General features: G+C 39.4%; 1 protein-coding gene across 1 annotated transcript in view; it reads left to right on the top strand.

Annotated features, from left to right (window-relative positions):
- c12h3orf70 (chromosome 12 C3orf70 homolog) overlaps nucleotides 1-19,844 on the top strand; it is a 35,115-nt gene extending 15,271 nt beyond the window's left edge. Inside the window, exon 2 of the mRNA XM_017712150.2 lies at nucleotides 15,672-19,844. Within this exon, the coding sequence (XP_017567639.2) occupies nucleotides 15,672-16,300 (629 nt within the window). The 3' untranslated portion in view covers nucleotides 16,301-19,844. The remainder of the gene's footprint in view (nucleotides 1-15,671) is intronic.
- The last annotated feature ends 2,308 nt before the right edge of the window (nucleotides 19,845-22,152 follow it).

The raw sequence follows: 22,152 nt of genomic DNA, 5'->3' as shown, positions 1-22,152 counted from the left end.
TCCGTGGTCGGGAGTCTGAAAGAGTATAATTAGCTCTGCTCTTTCTGGGAGCATAGGATGGTCCTCCCTTACCCCCATATCTCAGCATTATGCTAGCCAACAAGGGCACATGTGAACTAATATAACAGAATTGGCAGCTAGTGTATTCTAAGCGTGTTGAGCTGAGCTGTGATGTTGCGTTCATCAGTTTGAAAAAATATGCTGACACTTGACGTCTTGGAGGAAGTACACGCTAACCTTCACCTTCCCAGCTTGGTAGCATCATGTGATGGGGAAGACCTAACTGCAAACAATAATGGGTAAAAATACATACTATAGACAACAATGACTAGTTGACTGATAAAATGAGTGGCATTTGACCAGCCTAACACACGTCCAGTAGATAAGCTGGGTATGTGGGTGTGAGCTGGGTGTATTGAGAGTGAATCTCACTGAATCTTTCTGCAGGAATTTCATCAGTCCTCATCCACACTCACCCTGAAACCCAGTGGGGCTTGCAGCCAAGCAGATTATTGACAATTAGAGAGAGAGAGAGAGAGAGAGAGAGAGAGAGAGAGTGAGAGAAGCACAAAATGTTAGACTGGAAAGACATGGGAGAAAATAAGAGGGACAGAAAGGATGAGCAAAAGAAAGGGAGAGAGAAAGAGATGGAGAGAGAAACAGATCAAATAAAAAGGAGAAAGTGGGGAAGAAAAAAAGAGCATGGAAGAGGGGGAGAGAGTGAGGAAATGGAGGGAGGGGAAAGACAGGCAGACAGAATGAGAGGTGAGAAGGAAAAATGAAAGAGGTAAAAGAAGGAGAGGGAGGAGGTAGAGAGAGAGACTGAGACGAGAAGACAGAAAGAAGATGAGACTGAAAGAGGAACGAGTAAGATCAAATGGAACTGTACGCCTCTTCCCTTATCTTGAGCTCCACTCGTCTAATCGGTCTCTGTCTTCTTCTGCGTTATCAAACCGTCTCAAAGCGACATCACACAGAAGCTCTTTCGCTTCTCTTTTCTCCTTCTGTGGTTATTGGACTCCGGCCTCAAGTGGTGAACTGGTGAGATCAGATTGAAACCGAAGCAAAGACATAAAAACACTCTGAGTGGTTCTGTCTAGGAATGTTTTGACCGCTGCCAACAGCCTGTCTTTCTGATACAGCTGTCCAAGACACACTCTCTTCAAGCTAGACTGGGTCAGCATAACCTCTTTAAGCAAATATATTGCAGAACTAGTGGTGAAACAGTCAGTGCTGCACTGACACAGTGTTGGCTATCAGTGCAGATACTGGCAATTCAACACAATAGTTGGCAATAGAGAATACTGATAAGATGAAGCAGACACTACTGAGTGAAGCATGTCCACCAGTGAATGGAGCTTGAAACAAGCAACACAGCGGCAGTGTGGCATGACAAGCAGTACTAAAAATGCTCACTGCAAAAGGGCTAGTGTTTTGTGGGAAGGCGGTGGTATTGGGTGATGTACCACCTGGAATTCTCTCTATCAGTTTCACCAATACCCCACAAATAAACCAGTTAACAACGTTCACACAGTGTAGATCACACTAACGGAGCCCCTTAGTGGCTGAGCCAGGCTTCTTTCTGTCATCACTGATCTCTCGCTGTGTAGTCAGCTCCAGTCTGAATTAACATTAGTCTAGGTTGTTATAGAGAGAGACGCATGGAAGGAACCGCCGTCCCACAGTAAAAGAAAAAAAATCTATTTAAGTATACAGACCACAAACTGGTATTATATTATGATGTATTAAAACCCAAGGCATTAAATGAGATAGTTTTAAGCTAAACACACCTCCTTTATTATCGATTTGTATTTTTCTATTTGACTGTGGCAGCTGTCCTTTACATTTTGTGGGAGTTTCAAGATGACTGGACCAATAGAATGTCTCCAAAATCATTGAATATGAAACCTCTGTACATTAACTTACATTAGAAGTAAGATCAACTTTGCCTTGTCTTTTAGAGCTTTGGAGGCACATCTTTTTCTTTGGACAACAACGGTAGACCAAATCGTCATTTATAGGGTACTTCCTGTTCGGAGGTGTCTGTCCCAAACCCTAACCTCTACATTTCAACTTGTGAACACAAAACCTAATTTTTTTATTGAATAGATGAATAGTGAACCCAGTATTATGAAACTAATCAATTGGCTCAGTGTATCATTACACGCCTATTCATCTGCTTTAGTCACGTGGCTTTTTTCATGCAGCAGCCCTATCGATCTCTTCTGCTGCACCTCAATGAGAGGGATGGTGAGGAGTAAAAAGAGAAGTCAAAAACAGCGATCAAAAAACAAAATAGCTGCTCTTGATTCATGTGCAGTTCTCATTGTTTACCGTTTTAAAGTCCTCAACATTGCAGTAAGTGGACAATGGAGAGACATGAACACTAACCCTTTTATACAGACAAAATACTTTTACTGGACTCCTCATGTCACACTCGTTTACCTCTATCGACGAGAGCATCGGTTAAAAACCTAAATGCAGTGTTCACAGAATCCTGTAGTGGTATTTACACAACCCGTCTCTGTGCTCTGGGAAAGCCTGAATGTCATTAAAAGTACTGACGCTGCTGCTTCAGCACTGAATGGGAAAGCAGTACAGATTTAAAGAAAAGACTATGAGAACTGGAGAGAGAAACATTATCTATAAATAAAATAAAAACTAGTGTGGATAGCTTAGTTAGTTAACATTATGTAGAGGGAACTGTAGCCAGTGTAGGTATCAGAAACTGTAGTGCAGCCTCAGTCTCTCTCAAAATACCTGCATTTAGAGTTTGTAGTTTATTTCAAATTACACTTATTTTGTATATGTGTGAAAGATCACACTGTTGGGATAGATTGGGTGTAGTTGTGTTGTTGTTGTTGTTGTTGTTGTTATTTGTAATCAAGCTAATGTTAGCACGGTGGCAAACAGTTCAGCTCGCCACTGTAGCATTTTAAAGTGGAAACTCAGTGTTATGTAAATGTCGCATCTGAAGAAATTTTGCCACGGATTCTCTCGGGGTTAAATTGGATTTTGGAATTCTGTAAAGCCTAGCAACAGTTGTGGGGGGAGCTTGGAGAGATCAACTTACAGCAGTGTAGGTTCTTTAGGACGAGGAAAGTCTGATTTACATCTGAGAGATGAAAAGCGGCGAGAGAGATGTCTAGACACATTTTGACTGTTGGCAACAGCAGCAGTGGCAGAAATTGTGACGAGGGCGTAAAATAACATGGGCCTGATCTAGGAATGGGCCTCTGCGGTTTGTTTATTCATGCATCTCCAGCCGTAATCCCCAGCCTACTGTTATAATCCCATATGAAATCATTTTGTCTCGCTGCGTTAATGCCCTGTTAGGGGTCAACAGGAAACGTTGTTGAGCAGACTGTTAAATCCAGCTTAGCCTCATCCTCAGCCAGTCAGCCCGCCCACTCACCGCCTTTCCACGCGTTTTCGCCAAATTGTTCGGCCCCAGATTTGGAAAGGTACATTTTCACTGGCTAGTGCTCAAGTCAATCACATCCCTACTACCCACTTTATTGGGTTACTGCTTTATAATATCACTTACTTTACAGCACTTTAAATACATCTGTAATACAATGACATATTTGCTGAAAGCACTCTTTCACATTTGCTGCCCACAAATCTGAACAGCTCTTGTTTACTTGTTGCATGTTTGTCCCCTTTTAGCAGAGAGATACGTTCTGCACCATTTAGTTACAGTTAGATTTAACGCCTCAAAATGCAAGTGACTCACCAATTCCTCACCCTCATATTTATATACCTACACATCAGTTACAGTGGTTATTAGTATATGGGTCGTAATAGCCAAACTTCTTCTTCTTTCGGCTGCTCCCTTTAGGGGTCGCCACAGCGGATCATCTGCCTCCATCTTGCCCTATCCATTGCCTCCTCTACTTTCACACCAACCATCTCCATGTCCACCTTCACTACACCCATAAACCTTCTCTGAGGTCTACCTCTTCTCCTTCTACCCGGCAACTCCATCTCCAACATTCTTTGACCAACATATCCACTATTCCTCCTCAACACATGTCCAAACCATCTCAACCTGGCCTCTCTGGCTTTATCTCCAAACTGCTCCACCTTCACTGTCCCTCTGATCTGCTCATTTCTAATCTTGTCGTAATAGCCAAACTAATTACATAATTATATTGATTATATTAATAATGAAGTATAATTTGCTTTGATGATTATTTAAGCATTTTAAAAAGGCCTTAACTAAACAATAACAATAACAAGCCAAAATAATTTACTGGAAAAAGTAAACTACACTCTTAAAAATAAAGGTGTCCCAGTGGGTTCTTTGAGAGATGCCATAGAAGAACCACTGTGGTTCCCTAAAGAACCATGCTTCAAAAAGAGATTTCAAAGGTTAAAAGAACCTTTAGGATCTTAAAAGATCCTATAACCTAAACATTGTGGGGAGGTCTTCCAAATGTCTGTATATATATATATTTCCCCCTTCTTTACAGGAGAAGGAAAAACATACACTACTTTGAATGTAAGTCAGTGGAACCAGACTTTTCCAAGTGATTTAGGGACATTTGTTTTGGTCAGTTCATAACGAAATGTACACACTATGTAAAGGGAAACAGGCATTTTCAAATTATGTCAAAAATTGAAAAACAACAACTCCATTTTTATCACTTTTTACTATTTTGAGGATACCTGTTTTTCTTTGGACAGCAATGAAATGTGATTACCATGTGTCAAAAAAGTTAAGGGATTATTTTTGGGACCACATCTGTTCACCATTGTTACTTCCATTTTTCCCATCCATTGCAATGAATGGCCTATTTTTAGATATTGTATATGGATGTTGCATTGTTTTATAAAATTTATACTAATGAATTACAGAAATGTCAAAAAAGCATATAAATGAGTGTGCCTGTTTTTGCATTGTCTTGGCACTGTAAGAGCAATAGGAGAATATGCATTATCATCATAAAAATTGCCTTCTAATCACTGTTGATTTATCAAGATCCATTTTCATCCGTGATTTTTTAATGGGGGTAAGTGATTTTAATCTGGTAATCATGACAGCCCAAGCTTATAAGAGTCATTGAGTATCAAGTCAGTTATTAATAACTGAATAAGAAGCCCACAGCTGTTACATCTGTTCTCTTAACACTGTGTCTGTATACAGCGCAGTAGTACAGGCTCTCTGTATGTTAGTTTACCACAAACCTGTATGTATTCTATAGCCATCCAGACTGAATGTATGAGGTAAAGGCTAGTTCACTGTGGCTGTGTGGAAAGTTGAAAGACCACAGGAAATGTACTGACCACAGTTTCCCTTTTTCCCAGGCACACCCAGAATTTAATGAAGAATTAATTAGCTAAACTAAGCGTTGGATGATAACTACAAATAATACTGGGCTGCCAGGAGGAGAGGTTTGGAAACTGAGCAGTGTCATACATAAAATCACTATTACCGTTTTAATATTAAAAGTAAGCAAGCAGATAAACACTTACTGCCCAGATACATACCGGTTTCCCAGAGAAATGATCAGAAAAGATGTGAGAAAATGTAAATACTATAAAAAGTAAAAAAGTAGTTGATATCTTGTGAGGTTTGGTTCCAGATTTCTCCCGGATGACCCCAGCCAGCATGTGGATTTATTAAATTCCATCACCAGCACACCTGATTTAACATAATGAATAATTAAGCACTGAATAGACAAAACAGGTTATAACCACAAGCAATATTAGGAAAACAGTTTTGGAGCATTTCTGCTGGTCCAATCATCACCAAGTTTCACTCAATGTAAGGGACAGCTGCTGAGCTCAAATTATGCAGAAAAATTAAATGAGCAAAAACTCTGTATTTTTAAAATATTGATATATTTTTATATATTCAATGTTTCATAATCTTAAATACACATGAAATGTCTTTTGTACATGACTACATATGAAACTGTCCTTGTTAATTTCAGTTCAGAAGGTCAAAATTAAGCCCACAAGTGGGATTGAGAAACGAGATCTCAGTATATGTGTGTCCTGTTGCAAAACCACCTGAGGCGGCTGCTCGTAGTCAAGTATTCAACACCAGCAGTGGTGTAATTCCAGTTCTGTATATTCCTGTCATATTCATCTTTTCATCTTCGTTCATAGCACTTGAGTGCAAAAAACAGCAGTTTTTAACTTTACTGTCCCTGTACTTACATCCCAATAGTAGTGCACAATTATTTTATGACAAGTCCAGATATTCTTGGAATAACTGTCTCTCCATCGCACCTCTAGAGATGTTTCTACTGATCCAACTAATTTGGCCTAAATACAGCCCTCAGATATGGCACCTCATAATTCATATCTCACAAGTGGGCCATTTCAGTCTCTTTCATCATCGTCTAGTGTAACAGAGAGATACAACTTCAGGCATAGCTTAAGGTTGGATCAGCTGTGCTGGAAGTAAAGTGGCTGAGAGTGATATAAATCTTTCTGTGAAGATCTCAGCAGGGAGTTGCTTCAGAGACAGTGGTCAGCACTTACCAGCCTAAGAGTTCTATTGCATCCTTCTCCATGAAGTGAAAAGGGGATGCAAGTTATTAGTCTAATGCAGAAGGAAGCCACATTTACACTTGCAAACTCTCAGGTAAGACAGACTGGGTGTAGGGTATTGGGAATAGGCCATGTCATTGTTATCGTAATGAATTACATTACAACACGGTTTTATGAGTATACTGTGGTTGTTGTCAGTACTTCTAGAACACTAAACAACTGTAGGTATCAGATTTATATGCATTATAGGTGTGTAAACATTTTTAAAAATCTATTTCTTTCATCACAAAAACTAAATAATCTTGATGTGTCCATTAACATCTCTTGTTATCATATATGCAAAAAGAAGAGCTTAATTCTAAACATATATTACATGTCAGCAGTTTTATGTGAGTATGGTGTGACACCAGTGACTGTGACACCAGTGACCAGTCTGGTTAAAATTTGGGATTCTGTAAATTGTAAAACATGTATGGCATTATTTTTGAGAAATTGTAATTACACAGCCATTAAAACACATACATAGAAGTTACGTGCTGCCTGATAAACAAAGTCATTAGTAAAGTAATGATCTATAGTGAAAAGGCGTGGACTCGCCTTCTCATGTCTTGAGATGTTTCCTCTCTGATGAGCCTTGACCCAAAAAAGTAGTTTAACAGAGCTGAAAATACTGTGTTAAAATGTATTAAGAGTCCTGATAACACCAGTGACCAAAATAGTAGCAAGTGCTTCCTCCGGCAAACCAGCTGATATCCTTTCTCCTATATGAGGTTTGTCTTAATTGTTATATCAGGATGCTATAAATATACCCAGATAACATGATGTACAAGCAGTACAAACCATGCTAATGTTATCCCATTTAGATGAGTGGCTGAGTCAGGGATGTTTCAGTCATGTTTCAAATGAAAATGAAAACGCAGAAGACCCTTGATCACCTCCCACTGTCTAGTCTGTTGCTTCTAAAGTAGTCTGCTTTGTTTTGAGATCAACAGACATAAAGGAATGGCCGGTTCACTGAGGTTAGCCTTAGCCTAATAGGGACTCTCAGACTACTTGAGAAACATGGTCAGCTGCACCAGACAAGGCCATGGAGCACCATGGGACCCAAAACAAGCCATGGACCAGTTGGTACTGATAGTTGTATATAACTGTAATATTAGAGATTCAAGCAGTCTTTGGCAGTGGGAGGCACAAGTGTGTTTCTCAACTGAAAAAAAGTGTGTTATACATTTACATAGCTCAGAGAGAACTATGGCAGTTAAACCAATTTATCTTTCTGATACAACTACACAAGATGAACAGTGTGCTGAAGCTACACTATGTTTGCTTAGGCTACAGGACAACACCTCACTAAGCTAGTTTCTTACAGAACAGATTGATAGCATCTCAGGGACGTTTCTGAGGGAATTGTATTAGCGTAGGCCTAATATAATATGTATACCCTTGAGTCTTTTCTGTGTCAAAGGAACAATGAATGCTTTGTAGCTCCTCATTGAATTTTCCTCAGGTATAGCTTGCATAAATCAAATAGAGAGTTCACGTCCTTTTTCTCTGGGGATTATAGTAGAAAAAAGGAGAAATAAAATAGGGCACACATATGTAAAGACACACGTTTACTATGAGGAACAGCCTCCCTTGAAATATGCGTTTGAAAGACTTCATGTATGCCAGGCTTGCAGGAAATAAACTCCTAAGAGAAATGCATGAGTAGATTAGTGCTCAGGTAATTCCCATAAGATTTTTTATTTTTACCCCAAGCTTGAAAGGCAAACAGACTCTTTACAACTCACACTTTTTACCTCAATTTGGAAGCCACGGTCATGCTGCCAGAAGAGCAATTATGTAAAGGCTATTGTCATTTGGATGAATGCCTCAGACACAAATCCCCCAGCTTTCTTCCCATTTTGGTGTATCTTTAGTAGAATCCAGCAGGGTCTATCACTGCAGAGAAACATGACTTGCTGCACTCAAAAGTTCACCCATTGTATTGAAAACTAGGTGTATTATTAGAGGAATAGGATTTCAGGGTTGCCACTCTTACAAATGCAGTTTAACACAGTACTGAGCTTTGAAGGAATACTTCACTTCAACTAGAATGGCACAAAATGCTAGTGTAGTGAACACCTCAGCTGGAATGGCACAAAATGCTAGTGTAGCGAACACCTCAGCTGGAATGGCACAAAATGCTAGTGTAGTGAACACCTCAAGATTCAAGATTCATGAGTTTTATTGTCATATGCACAACAGAACAGTCATTTACACTCTGCAGTGAAATTCTCACTTTGCTGTTGCTCCATTCACCAAATATAATCTTAATATAATCTTAGAAGAAAACATAAAAAATAGAAAATTTAAGACTAACACTAAAAACAATAGTAAAAAAGTAGTTTTATGTGCAAAGTTGAAAGAAAAATTGAAGTTACATCTGCATATGTGCAAGTATGTAGAGCAGCTGTTCAGCTAATACCGAACAAACTGCGAATGTAGTGAACACCTGAACTAATATTGTGCAAAATGCTAATATAGCAAACACCTTAGCTAGTGTTATGCAAAAAGCTAATGTAGTGAACACCTCAGCTAGTTAGTCTCCTCACTTGAATGAGTTGATATGGCATTTGAGCAAAATCATAGTTTAGAAATGCTTAAACATTTTTAATGTAAAAGAATGCAGTCACTTCCTGAACACTGAATATAATAAAACATTTTAACACAGCTGTTATATTTTTAAGAGCTTTTAAACTTGAATTGTAGAGTTTTAAGGCGTCAGTGAGCACAAACAGCCAATGAGCTGCTTCCCTCGCCAATCAATCAATCATCCCGCTCTAGCGGTAAAGCCTGCCTCCTGCTGCCCAAAACCCGTTTGCTGTAGAGAAAAGGAATTATACAGGTCAGATTTCTTCGTTTTTTTTAGTGAAATATATCTTTATACTTTCTAAAATTAAAGACACCATCTGGGCGAGTGATTAGAAACTATTTTGACTTTCTCGTTTTTAGCCGTTGAGCTCCATTTACTCCCATTCACTGAGAACTCACTCGCGAGCGCCCTCTGCTGATTAGCCGCACCGTTTGATATAACGGGAGGAATAGGAAGTGTCCAGGCTTCTCATAAACCGGCTCTGGAGTGAACACCTCAGCTGTGCAAAATGCTAATGTAGCAAACACAGACTGACACCTTACAGTGGTGCAAGATATGTCAATATAGTGAACCCCTCAGCTGGTACAGTCCTAAAAAGACCAGCACAGACCAGCTGGGACTGTCACCAGCATATGTTGTGTTTTGAATACTGGTATGCTAGTCAACCAGCATGACCATGCCAGCTAAACCAGCACCAGACCAGTACGAACCAGACGAACATGGTATTCATGCTGGTCTGTGCTCTTTGTTTTTCAGCAGGTTAATGCTAATGTAGCAAACGCTTCAGCAAAATGGCACAAAATGCTAATGCAGCTAACAGTGAATGCAAGCTAGTTATAACCATATTTTTTTTCACCTGAATGTGACAGAGCAGAGAGGCTGTAATAAAGCAATAGCTACAGATGTTGAATAAAAGAAAGAAATGGAGCAGATTGAGAGTCAAGCCTGAAGGAAGAGCGTGATTCACTGAAGGACAGACATTGCTAAGGTGGTTTGTGCTTTAATAGCTGTCACATTCTCTTTACTGTGAGTGGATCACTTAACATTTTAGTGCCAAAGTGGAGGTAGAGAGAAAAGAGAGAGGTTTCGTCAGTTCATAGATATTTTAGAACGTGTGTCTGTGAATTCAGGGCGCTTGATGATTCATATTATGTTGACAGTGAAAATGACAGCATTGTACTTGTGTGATCAGTGCAAATGATAGACTATCCAGTTTGTACTCTCAGCCACTTATATTAAAGTGTATGTAATCTTCAAACGAAGATTTTTTTTTTTCATTCCTTGTCTTTGTAACTAGGATGTGTAGAGTGAAAAATCACACGTACACAATTTTTACCTCACCCCAAATGTACATGATGTGCCAAAACATGTTCGCTTTCGTTTTTGCATGTTAGGTTGTTAAGTAATCTCAAGTATTTTTTGCTGGTGTGGCTTCTGACACTGTTTAACCTACTGTTATCTACAAAAAAGGACAAAGAAAACAAAACTCATGCTTCTAGATACAGCTTGGACTATTTTTCTGAACCAAACATGAGCAGTTGGTTATCATTTTCCAGATATGTCTTAGACTCAAGTGGGATTCAAATTTCAGATGTGTGTTTTACCCTGCGTTTCCCCCTTTACTTTTTCTCTGTACTGTATTCTTCCTCCTTACTTTCATTACCTTAAAACAGTTTTTAACCTCACGTGAGAGTCACTCATGCAGGTTGTTGAGGTCCACAAGAGTACAGTTTAACTCAGATGTTAACACAGATGTTCAAAAGGTTTTATTCGCCACTTTGGGTTGTGCTGGGCTGGTTCGGGTCAGTTTTGGACAGAATTTAGTTTTGGAGGCAAAACTTGACGATGTGCTTTGAGTTGGGTTGGGCTCAGGTTGGGCTTTGACTCAAAACTTGGGTTCGGGCCCACAATGTTGTTAGTGGGGCCAGATCAGGTTGGGCTCAGACAGTTAGTTTATGGGCTGTATTTGAGTCAGGACCAAAATATGCAGAGTAAAGCTCTGCTTCCAGCTTGAGGGCACATTCATATCCAGTTTTATAGATAACATATATGTTAGTGGGTTCGCCTCAGAACTAAAGAAGCATATATCATTAAGATTAAGAGACCCTTATTAGTACCATAATGGGGAAATTTCACCTCTGCAATTTAACCCATTTGTGCAATGAAACACCACATACACACTAGTGAAGACATACACTAGGGGGCAGTGAGCACACTTGCCTGGAGCTGTGGGCAGCCCTATCCACAGGGCCTGGGGGCAAGGTCACCTCACTCACATCCTGGTGGCTCAGGGAATCAAACCGGTTGACCTTCTGGTTGCAAGGCTGGTTCCCTAATCTCCAGCCCACGACTGCCCCCAAAACGTGTCTGGTTGAATTGACTACATTTGGGGAAAAAGGGAAAATGTGTAAAGTTTGCACTTAGCTATTCCTTTAACCCAATTTTAGGAGAACACAGTATGCTATAGTTTATTAATCCTACAAGGGAAATGCCCAGTCTGGGACAAGCACATGGCAAAGGGCGACTGTGCCAGGAATATCCAGGCAGTTCTGGGATTCGAACCCACAACCTTTGGCTCACCTCTCCTACCACTAAGCTACCAGCCAGCTGAGGCCAAAAATACTTTGAATTTGCTGAATGGGGAGGCAGACATGCCTGCACTAAAGTGTTCTCAGACATAATTAGACAAAGAGATTGAAAAGGAGTTTATGTCATTTTGTAGAAAATGTTTTTGAATTTTTGCATCACACAGGCAAGCAGAATGTAAACGGCAACAGTGCTACCAAATGGAAATGATTTTATGCCAAGCTCTAATTAACTGAGCAGTTCTTTGTCTCTCACTTTCTCAGAACACGCTAGAGACAGGAGTCCATTTGTGCCCTGCAGGAAATGCACTGCAGTCACGTTCAATGACTGAAAATCGCTTGTGGCCTGTTTGTTGTGCAAAATGTGTGAGGCATGAAGCAAACCTGGCAAAGTGACCATCATTTCAACATTACTGTTGCAAAATGGTCATTTTATAGAAGAAGGGAAAAATGTTCTCATCTGTAATGTATCCTAATGTAACAAGATTGTATTGGCAGGAATTTTAGACCGTTTTCATTGGTCCAGTCATCGTAAAATGTTCAAACAATGTAAAAAGCAGCTGGTGTTTTCAAGTAATGTAAGAAAGGCTTGATATGACACTGATGGTATTCTACATAGTGCTGCTACATAGTGTATTATTGATATGACAAAAAGGGACAAATATATTATGGATTTGTTTTACATACATCCCTTAATTCACTCACCAACTTTCTCATGTATACAAGTAAAAAAAAAAACATTAAAACGAATGATCTCTGAAGTCTGTAGCCTTGTAGTCTGTAGAAGCTGTGACACGTTTAAAAAGCAGGCCAGCCACTTTAAGCAGTTGGCAGCAAATTGACTCAAAGCTTCAGAATTGTTTTGTATGTTAATTAGCATTTCTTATCTATCTATAAAACATTACGTTTGAAGCTTTATCTCAGTCATTAAATTTAACTCTCAATTGATTCAGAATCTGGGCTATTCTGTGAAAACACTGTCTCGTTCTATCCTTTTGTTTTTTTCTGTGTCTTAGATATTTTCTTTTTCTCATTTTTTCCACATGCTTGGCACTTATCGCCGTCTCTGTCTTAATGACTTTTTGACTGTACCATGTCTGTTTTCTCTGTTTTTGTCTTCCTGAGCAGTTTTACTAATGCAGGCTTTTGTCTAAGAGCATCTGGTTCAATATTCTGTCCTTCATGTCTTTTACAAGTGAAGACAGAATGAACAGCATTTAACATGTTGCCTTTAAACAAGATGGTTCAGCTAAAAATCACATTTACTCAGAATTTCAGCCAAAATATGATGGATGTGTAAAATATGATTCTTTGGCTTTGCATTGGAACTATTGTAACATAATTGGCTAATGTAACACTGTGCAAACTACACATCTAAATCATCTAGTTTATCTGAAAAGGAGATAAATAATCTGAAACAGACTTATGTGGCTTCGAGCATACATGGCATACTGTAATCTGTTACAGACAGCTGTAACAACCATAAAACATCAATTTTATCCATTCTTTTGTCCATTTTTGATGACTGCACTAACCTTGTAGCTCCAGTGTAATACAACCCCAATTCCAGTGAAGTTGAGATGTTGTATAAGATATAAATAAAAACAGAATACGATGATTTGCAAATCCTTTTCATATTATATTCATCTTAAAAACGGATAAACTTTATTGTTTTTTGCAAATATTCACTCATTTTGAATTTGATGACTGCAACACGTTCCAAAGAAGTTGTTACAGGGACAACAAAAGACTGGGAAAGTTGAGGAGTGTCATGATTGGGTATAAGGGGAGCATCCCTGAAAGGCTCAGTCATTGTTCTCAGGAACACTTCAGAAAACCACTGTCAGTGAACACAGTTCGTCGCTCCATCTACAAGTGCAAGTTAAAACTCTACCATGCAAAGTGAAAGCCAGATATCAACAACACCCAGAAACACTGCCGGCTTCTCTGGGCCCGAGCTCATCTGAGATGGACTGACGCACAGTGGAAAAGTGTCCTGTGGTCTGACGAGTCCACATTTCAAACTGTTTTTGGAAATCATGGACATCGTGTCCTTCGGGCCAAAGAGGAAAAGGACTGTCCGGATTGTTATCAGCGCAAAGTTCAAAAGCCAGCATCTCTGATGGTGTGGGGGTGTGTTAGTGCCCATGGCGTGGGTAACTTGCACATCTGTGAAGGCACCATTAATGCTGAAAGGTACATACAGGTTTTGGAGCAACATCTGCTGCCATCCAAGCAACGTCTTTTTCAGGGACGTCCTGCTTATTTCAGCAGGACAATATCAATCCACATTCTGCACGTGTTACAACAGCGTGGCTTCGTAGTAAAAGAGTGTAGGTACTAGACTGGCCTGCCTGCAGTCCAGACCTGTCTCCCATTGAAAATGTGTGGCACATTATGAAGCACAAAATACGACAACGGAGACCCCGGACTGTTGAGCAACTGAAGTTGTACATCAAGCAAGAATGAGAAGGAATTCCACCTACAAAGCTTCAATAATTAGTGTCCTCAGTTCCCAAACGCTTACTGAGTGTTGTTAAAAGGAAAGGTGATGTAACACAGTGGTAAACACGCCCCTGTCCCAACTTCTTTGGAACATGTTGCAAGCATCAAATTCAAAATGAGTGAATATTTGCAAAAAACAATAAAGTTTATCCGTTTGAACATTAAATATCTTGTCTTTGTAGTGTGTTCAATTGAATATAGGTTGAAAAGGATTTGCAAATCATCGTATTCGGTTTTTATTTATGTTTTACTCAACGTCCCAACTTCATTGGAATCGGGGTTGTACCAAAGAAGCAAAGATTGGACACCGATGTCTTGGCCAATTGACAATGTTTGGTCTAAGGGAATGTGCAGATTAGATTTTTCACCACAAGTAGGTCCCCTAGTGGCCATTCTGCCAGCAGAAAGAAAATGTGAAATATTTTCCATTTATACAATCAAATAAAATATTTTCCCCACAACTCCATCATCAGATTAACAGATACAGGGAGTGCCTTTAAAAGCACTTAATAATCCAATCATAATCCCATTTCTACAGTTATCTGATTATTCATATGGTCATGTAAACAGCATACTCTGAGTTCTTAGATTTGTGTAAGGTCTAGAAATCTGTTTAAGAAATCCTAATAAGGAAACCGATAAAGAGACCCATTTTTAACTCAGTGATCAGATTTCTCACTAAGTGTGTACTTTTACTTGGATTTCTCTCAGATTTCTCTGTCTGCGCAGCACCCAGCACCCATGAGATGGCAAAAAAAACACTTTTGGAGTGACACTGAAAGTATCAAGAAGCTCACAAAATAAAAGATTTAAATATTCTTCATCTTCTATATGTTGGATGCTTTTTAAAAAGCCATGGCAGTTTACTGGCTGGTTGCAAAACAGAAAACTGAAAATCTGAAATCTGATATTGACACATACATCCTGAGTTTTCCTATTATCTGATTACCCAGGTGCATGTAAATGCTGTGCATTGATCAGATTACTGACAAAATGATATTTTCTACAATCGTTGGATTATTAAGTGCATGTAAATGTTCTCACTTTTGGCTTTCTGTGTGTGAAATGTTAATCTGAAAGGTTTTGACTCTGTTTTGAGCTGCTAGTAAGCAATGAAGGGTGAGAGGGGAGAACCTCTCCACAAACACAGCCCTGCCAATATAAAATGGACAGTGCAATTGTAGCTTTGCTGATATAAAAATGTACAACTACCCCAATTAAAAATATCTAAACACACTAAAGCTCTTTTATAAATGTTGACTTGCTCATCTATAACACAACAGTCTGGTTCACTTATAGTGCTGTAACACGTACATCATGCAAATACATCCATCAGTGTTAGTGAATGGAAAAAAATGCATCAAAGTATTTCAGCTTCTTTATAAGTTAATGAATTCACATCCATGTCTATTCTGACTACCTGTCCTCTTTTCACATTGTAGGTAAATATGTCTACCAGCCTATGACCAGTGTTTGCCAGCTTCCCAGCACCTCAGTTCCTGCCACTCCCTCAGACCACACCCAAACAATGAACTTGTCCATCTCCCTGACCGAACGCCTCCTCAGGACTGCCCCCAACTTCAGAGCCCCACCCTGTCCAGAGTCACCCAAGTTTTGCATCATCTCTGACCTGTTTGTTGACGACTACATTGTGAAACGGATCAATGGAAAGATGTGCTACGTGCAGCGACCGCCCCCATCAATGCCCAGTCCACCACAGCAGTCGCAGGCTTTGCAAACCCAGTCATCCAATCAGAGGGTCCATAAGCAAGCGGCCCAAGTGGGTCAAACTCAAGGTAAGCAAAGCCAAAAAGCAGGTCCCAAAATGGACCACTGTTCCTCACCATCCAGCTCAGAAGATTCCGGCATCAATGCGTTGGGTCTGCATTACATGGAGTCGTGTGACGAAGACTCCTGTGAGGATGATGAGGATGAAGAAGAGGAGGATGACGAGTTGAGCACAGATGGAGACTCTAGTCCTGGTAGCCTCTGGGAGCAAGATGAATGCACCCTGCTTTCACCATCCAAGTCTACAGTGGAGATCATTGAGAAAATTGAGACGACTGTCTGATGCATTAAGACGTTTTGCAGACAATACAAGCCTCATCTGTCCTATAGTTTTCAACTTGAGGATGGGATTTGATCACCGGTTGGCTAAACAAGAGCTCAACCAAAGAGCCAAGAGGACACAAACACTCACACTGTCTGATAGTGCACTTGAGATGTTTCTCCCTTCTCTCTCTCTTGAGGTTGGAACTTCCTCCATGGTCCTTCTCTCCATCACCTTCACTTATCTTATATACAGTCTTCTCTTGGCATGGTGACCCTGCTATGGATTTACATCCAATGGAGTTAAAACATACAGTGAAGATTATGGCCACAAGTTTTGTAAGCGGTGGAATACTTTCTTCCCCAACAGAAGGAGCAAGTTCATACTTGAAAGTGATAATATGGTTTAAAATTAATTTTCGCACGTACACAAACACATTCACACTCTAAACAAGATGGAGCAAGGGCTACCTCTGCAGAAGAAACCTACGATGGAGTTTATCCCCAAAGGAACTGAAATGTAATCTGGCAGATACATTGGAAATCAAAGGAAGAGAAAGGAGGTCTGAAAAATGAGAAATACCATCCACCATTCAGTGGAAAAAGGGGAAAAAAGAGAGAGGGAAAAGAGGAAAAGAGAGAGAGAGAAAGGCAGATGGAGTTAGAGACTCTCCCGCTTGCTGTAAGCAGGATCCATTTGAACTGTGACTAAATGATGCATGAATTTAGAAGACTGTAATGAGATGGTATGAAGAAAAAGGGGGCCAAGGCTCTATGCTCTAGGGTACTCCTGTCCCACTGCCCCCTAAAACCTCTCCCACAGCCTCATGTGGAGCTGCAAAGGCCATATTGCCACCCCACCAACCCTCCGTGCACAGCTCTGAAGACTTACACGAGATTATAGCTTTTTGACAATCATGTAAGGATAGCAGTCTGTGCTGTAGTTTCAAAGAACTGATCTGCAGCACAACATCAAGGAAGAGATGCCATGTTCTCTCCTGGAAGCGCAGAGCAGGATACTTTGAATGTTTTGTGTTGTGTTTTGGATGCTACCATGCCACTGTCATTGTAGAAGAGCTATGGAATCACAGGAATGTGCAGTGTCATTGAAATATGAACTCTTTGAAAGCTAATCAAGGCACTAGTTCCGAAAGCAGTGTTCACATCTTTAAATATACTAGAATGTCCCAAGGTTCTTCGGTTGCAATGTTTCTTTCTAGACAAAAGCCTCAGCCTGTTTAGTAACCAATGACATATGACCTAAGCACATGACACGCTCACTCCACCACGTTTGGATGGAAGTGCAGATCTGTACTATAATAGAACATCAAAGTGGGCCAAAATTGTCTCTTCATGATTAGAGATGCATTATAGAATGCTTAGACTCTGAAACTGGCAGCCCACAACACCTAAAAGCACAGCCTGCATGGGCCTAAGAGCTATGAGCCAACAGAATCAGAGACTACTTAAGTAAAGCCAACACAACCACTGATTATTACTGTAAGTGCATGAAACCGCTACAGTGTGATATAACTGTGAGGATTTGGCTATTAGTCTCAGACGTAAATGAGCTTGAAATGATGCCCAGGATGGCGTGATCCTACAATCCTTTCTCTGCAGAGGGTGGGTGTACAGTTTTTTTTTTTTGTTATTTAATAAGGTAATAAAACTGTACACGATTTTCATGTTGGCTTCGGAAATCCCTGATGTGTTTTAAATGGGATTACAATTGTATTCAAATCAGATTCAGACTGTTATGCAACTGAATCTCTTAATGGCATTAAGAAAGAGATGGTCAAGGATCACTTTTGCTGTCCTCACAGGAGTGGAGACTAAAACTAAGGAGACTTTGTTGACAACTACTCCTGTCCATCTCTGATGATGGCTCTAGTCTGTGACCATAGCTTCCTGTTGCACGAACCCATGTAGTCTATAAGCACAGAACATTATCACTTCCTGAGCAGAAATGTCCATTTTGGGGCTGTTTAAGTAGAAGATCGAATGGACCCATTATGTACCCCTGAGGAACCCCACACCCAATTATTTGTATGATTACCTCTCCTGCTGTTGGATGAATGAATGGGTATCCCTGTGTGTCTGCAGTTTCATATCAGGGAATAATATTGTAGCTATAAACATATACTGTAGATACACAAATGTTTATCGCACATTTAAATATTCCCCTTCTTTTTTTCTTATATCAGTAATTGTTAACTTATCTCTTATTTTTCTTATAAACAAATCTAAAAATAAAAAAAAAACATGCTGAAGTCTGTTATTTTGTTTTTATCTGAAATTACACTGTTTTACTGTGTTCAAGAGCTTGGTTCATTAATGAGGCTAATGGATGAATCAGCAGGGAATAGTCTTAGTAATTCCCCAGCATAATAAACATAATCCTTTCAATGGGTTGGAAACAGCTTGTGTGAAATTTTAACTCATCCTAGTCAGCAGACAAACAGATGGAACATTAAAAAGGGTGGAACAGAGATGCCGACCAGGAGAGTGCAGTGGAAAACTTTGCACATCATCGTGAAGAAAACATCTAGACTTTCAGAGCCAGGTATCATGTATCATATCGGCCATCAGCAAAAACCATGAAAGGTTTTAGAGTGACTTCTAAATAGATGAGATCAGGGTATTACTGAATGCGCTAGGTAACATGATACATGTGAATACTGCAGTGCAGTTTCAAGCTATGGTAAGTCTTTGCCAGGGAGAAATTTTATGCATATGCCACTATCACAGCACATATGCTTTTTCTAAAGAGGATCTGGCAGCTCTGGATTTTCCAGCTCTCACAACACTATTATATTTTGACATACAGCTATTTTAGTGTTTAATTGTTTACAACAAGGCTTGCCTTCACACTCCATGTTGACCATTACAACTGTCAAAAACAGGATTCCAGAAATGAAAGAAGGCTGCAGTGTTACACAAACAAATTATGTTATCAAATATTTCTTTTTTCCAAAGACTAACCACCAACATATTGTATTACAAATAAAAGGATGTGCATGTATTGTTTTTGGGGAATTCCACAGATTAAATTTTTTTTTTGCATAATTAAATAGTTAAGATGTGAAAGTAATTCAGAGAGATTTCATGTGAAAGGCTCTGTTCTAGAGAAACATCAGAGTCAGAACTGTTTACAGAGGTGGTGATAGGAACCAGATGTCTGAAGAGTTTAATGCCTCAAAGCTCCCTCAAAGAAAGCTATTACACGAAATGGTAATGAACACTGCCTGATGCCCGAGACATTTGTTTCACGCTGTTTTAAAACTGTATTTTTATAAGCACTTATAAACATGTTCATAACATTATTATGCATTCATAAGGCTGACAAATACAACTTACAAGCTCTTATAATGGGTTATATTATCATGTATGTTAATAACAACCTAAAATCATAATGAGAAATAAAAAAACTGTGTATGTGTTTGGGCATGTTTGTTAGTCAAAATACACTCTGCATTCCAGTTTTGTTGGCACAATATAATGTTATGTACACTACTTATAATATGTTCACAATAAATGCACAATAAATATTTATGATGCCTTATAAATGCATTGTAACATGTTATGAATGTATGAATGTTATGAATAGACAAGTGCAGGTTCACTGGTTGTTTTGGATAGTACATAAAATGGCTACACTTGCACTGATATCATAAACTGATAAAATTATTAGAGTTATTTTATAAACAGTTATACATTTTAAATTGGCTCATGCCTGCACTCTCAGACGAAAAGATACTAAACTGTCACTGGGTCAGCCCCCCTCTTGGCACTGGGGTGTTACCCTTAAGGGTACATCTCAGTACCTTTAGTCAGGGAACATTATCCTACCAAAATCCCCTGAAATTATATGTTCTAAGTTGTACTGACTCCATACCCCCGTCTCGTCTCCAGGCTTTTATTTTATTGTTCTGTTTTAAAACATTTGGTTATGAAAAGGTACAGATATGTACTTTTCACCTGGATAAGCCTTTTGAAGGTGCACAATTGGACCTAAAACCACTGCTGTACCTTTGAAGATTCATTTACATTGTTTGCACGTAGATGAACGAAAAATGTACCTGAACAGAGACTTTTTTCTAATAGTGTAAGTAAAAGTTTTTAACACTGATCGAAGACCAGCTCTCCTATACATATTGTCGCTGTCCAAAGAAAAACATGCATCTCCATTTTATGGTTTTTAGCATCATTTGAACATGGCGGTTATCCTTTTCACTGTGTGAAAATTTTGAAGAATAGACCAACAGAAATGCTTTCGTATCACTCGGAATAAAATCTCTTTACATTAACTTACAAAAAAGTTAAGAATGTTTTTGCCTTCTACTGTTAAGTTACCATTTTGGAGATACATATTTTTCTTTGCACAGCAACGAGTAGGTTAGTCAACAATGCGAGTGCCACTAGCAATGAATGAAAGCAAACAGACATCGAATAACATTAGGAAAATGGCATCATATTAAGCGATGCCTACCAGGTTCCATTCACTGTTAGCAACAAACACTAAGCAATACCCTTGTCTTAGTTGAAATACCATACCAACCTCACAACAGTACTAAAGCAAGTACATAGAGTTACTGTATAAATTCAATTTAGTTATCAAAAATAATCGAGTCTGCATTTGCTTTAACCGTCCTTTGCCCAATGTTGCCTCAGTGCAACAACTTAATTTTCCTCACTTTACAATATACAGTGCCCTCCATAATTATTGGCACCCCTGGTTAAGATGTGTCAAAAGCCTTAAAATAAATTCAGTTTTTATTGTGGAAACATACTGTCACACTGAAAATTGTAGAAAAATGTAACCTTTAACTCAAGTAGAGTTTTAGGGGGAAAATAAAATCCCTGACTAAGAAATAATTTTTCTTCATAAAATCACCTGTTCCACAATTATTGGCACCCCTAACAATTCTTAGGAAATAAATGTAATTAAAGAATTTCTGTCACTTCTACAGTAGTTTACGAAGTTAATCAAAGTATGTAGGAACATTTAATTAGCAATTCACAACTTCCTGTTTCCCTGGGGTATAATTATGACGTGACACAGAGGCCATTTCTCTTCAACATGGGAAAGACAAAGGAACATAGCATTCAAGTAAGGCAGATGTGTGTTGACCTTCACAGGTCAGGCAATGGCTACAAGAAAATAGCCACTCACCTACACCTGTCCGTATCTACTGTCAGAGGAATTATTAAGAAGTTTAAAACAACTGGAACAGTGGTAAACAAGTCTGGACGAGGACGCAAGTTTATTTTGCCACCACGCACAGTGAGGAGGATGATAAGAGAAATAAAAAGTTCTCCAAAGCTCACTGTTACGGAACTGCAACAAATGGTAGCATCTTGGGGTCACGAAGTCTCCAAAACAACCATCAGACGCTATCTACACGCCAACAAGCTGTTTGGGAGGCATGCACGGAAAAAACCTTTTCTCACTCACAATCATAAACGTAAACGTTTGGAGTTTGCTAAGCAGTACTGGGACTTCAACTGGGACCGTGTGCTTTGGTCAGATGAAACAAAGATAGAGCTTTTTGGCAACAAATGCTGTAAGTGGGTCTGGCGTAACACAAGAGCTGAGTATGCAGAAAAGCACCTCATGCCCACTGTGAAATACGGGGGAGGATCAGTGATGCTGTGGGCCTGCTTTTCTTCCAAAGGCCCAGGGAACCTTGTTAGGGTGCATGGCATCATGAATGCTTTGAAATACCAGGACATTTTAAAACAAAATCTGGTGGCTTCTGCCCGAAAGCTGAAGATGGGTCGTCACTGGGTCTTTCAGCAAGATAATGACCCTAAACATATGGCAAGATCTACACAGAAATGGTTGACCACACACAGAATCAAGCTCCTCCCATG

The sequence above is a fragment of the Pygocentrus nattereri genome, chromosome 12 (assembly GCF_015220715.1).
Source record: "Pygocentrus nattereri isolate fPygNat1 chromosome 12, fPygNat1.pri, whole genome shotgun sequence".
Taxonomy (NCBI): Eukaryota; Metazoa; Chordata; class Actinopteri; order Characiformes; family Serrasalmidae; genus Pygocentrus; species Pygocentrus nattereri.
The sequence above is the reverse complement of the archived record's forward strand: the minus strand, read 5'-3'. Positions and strand labels throughout refer to the sequence as shown.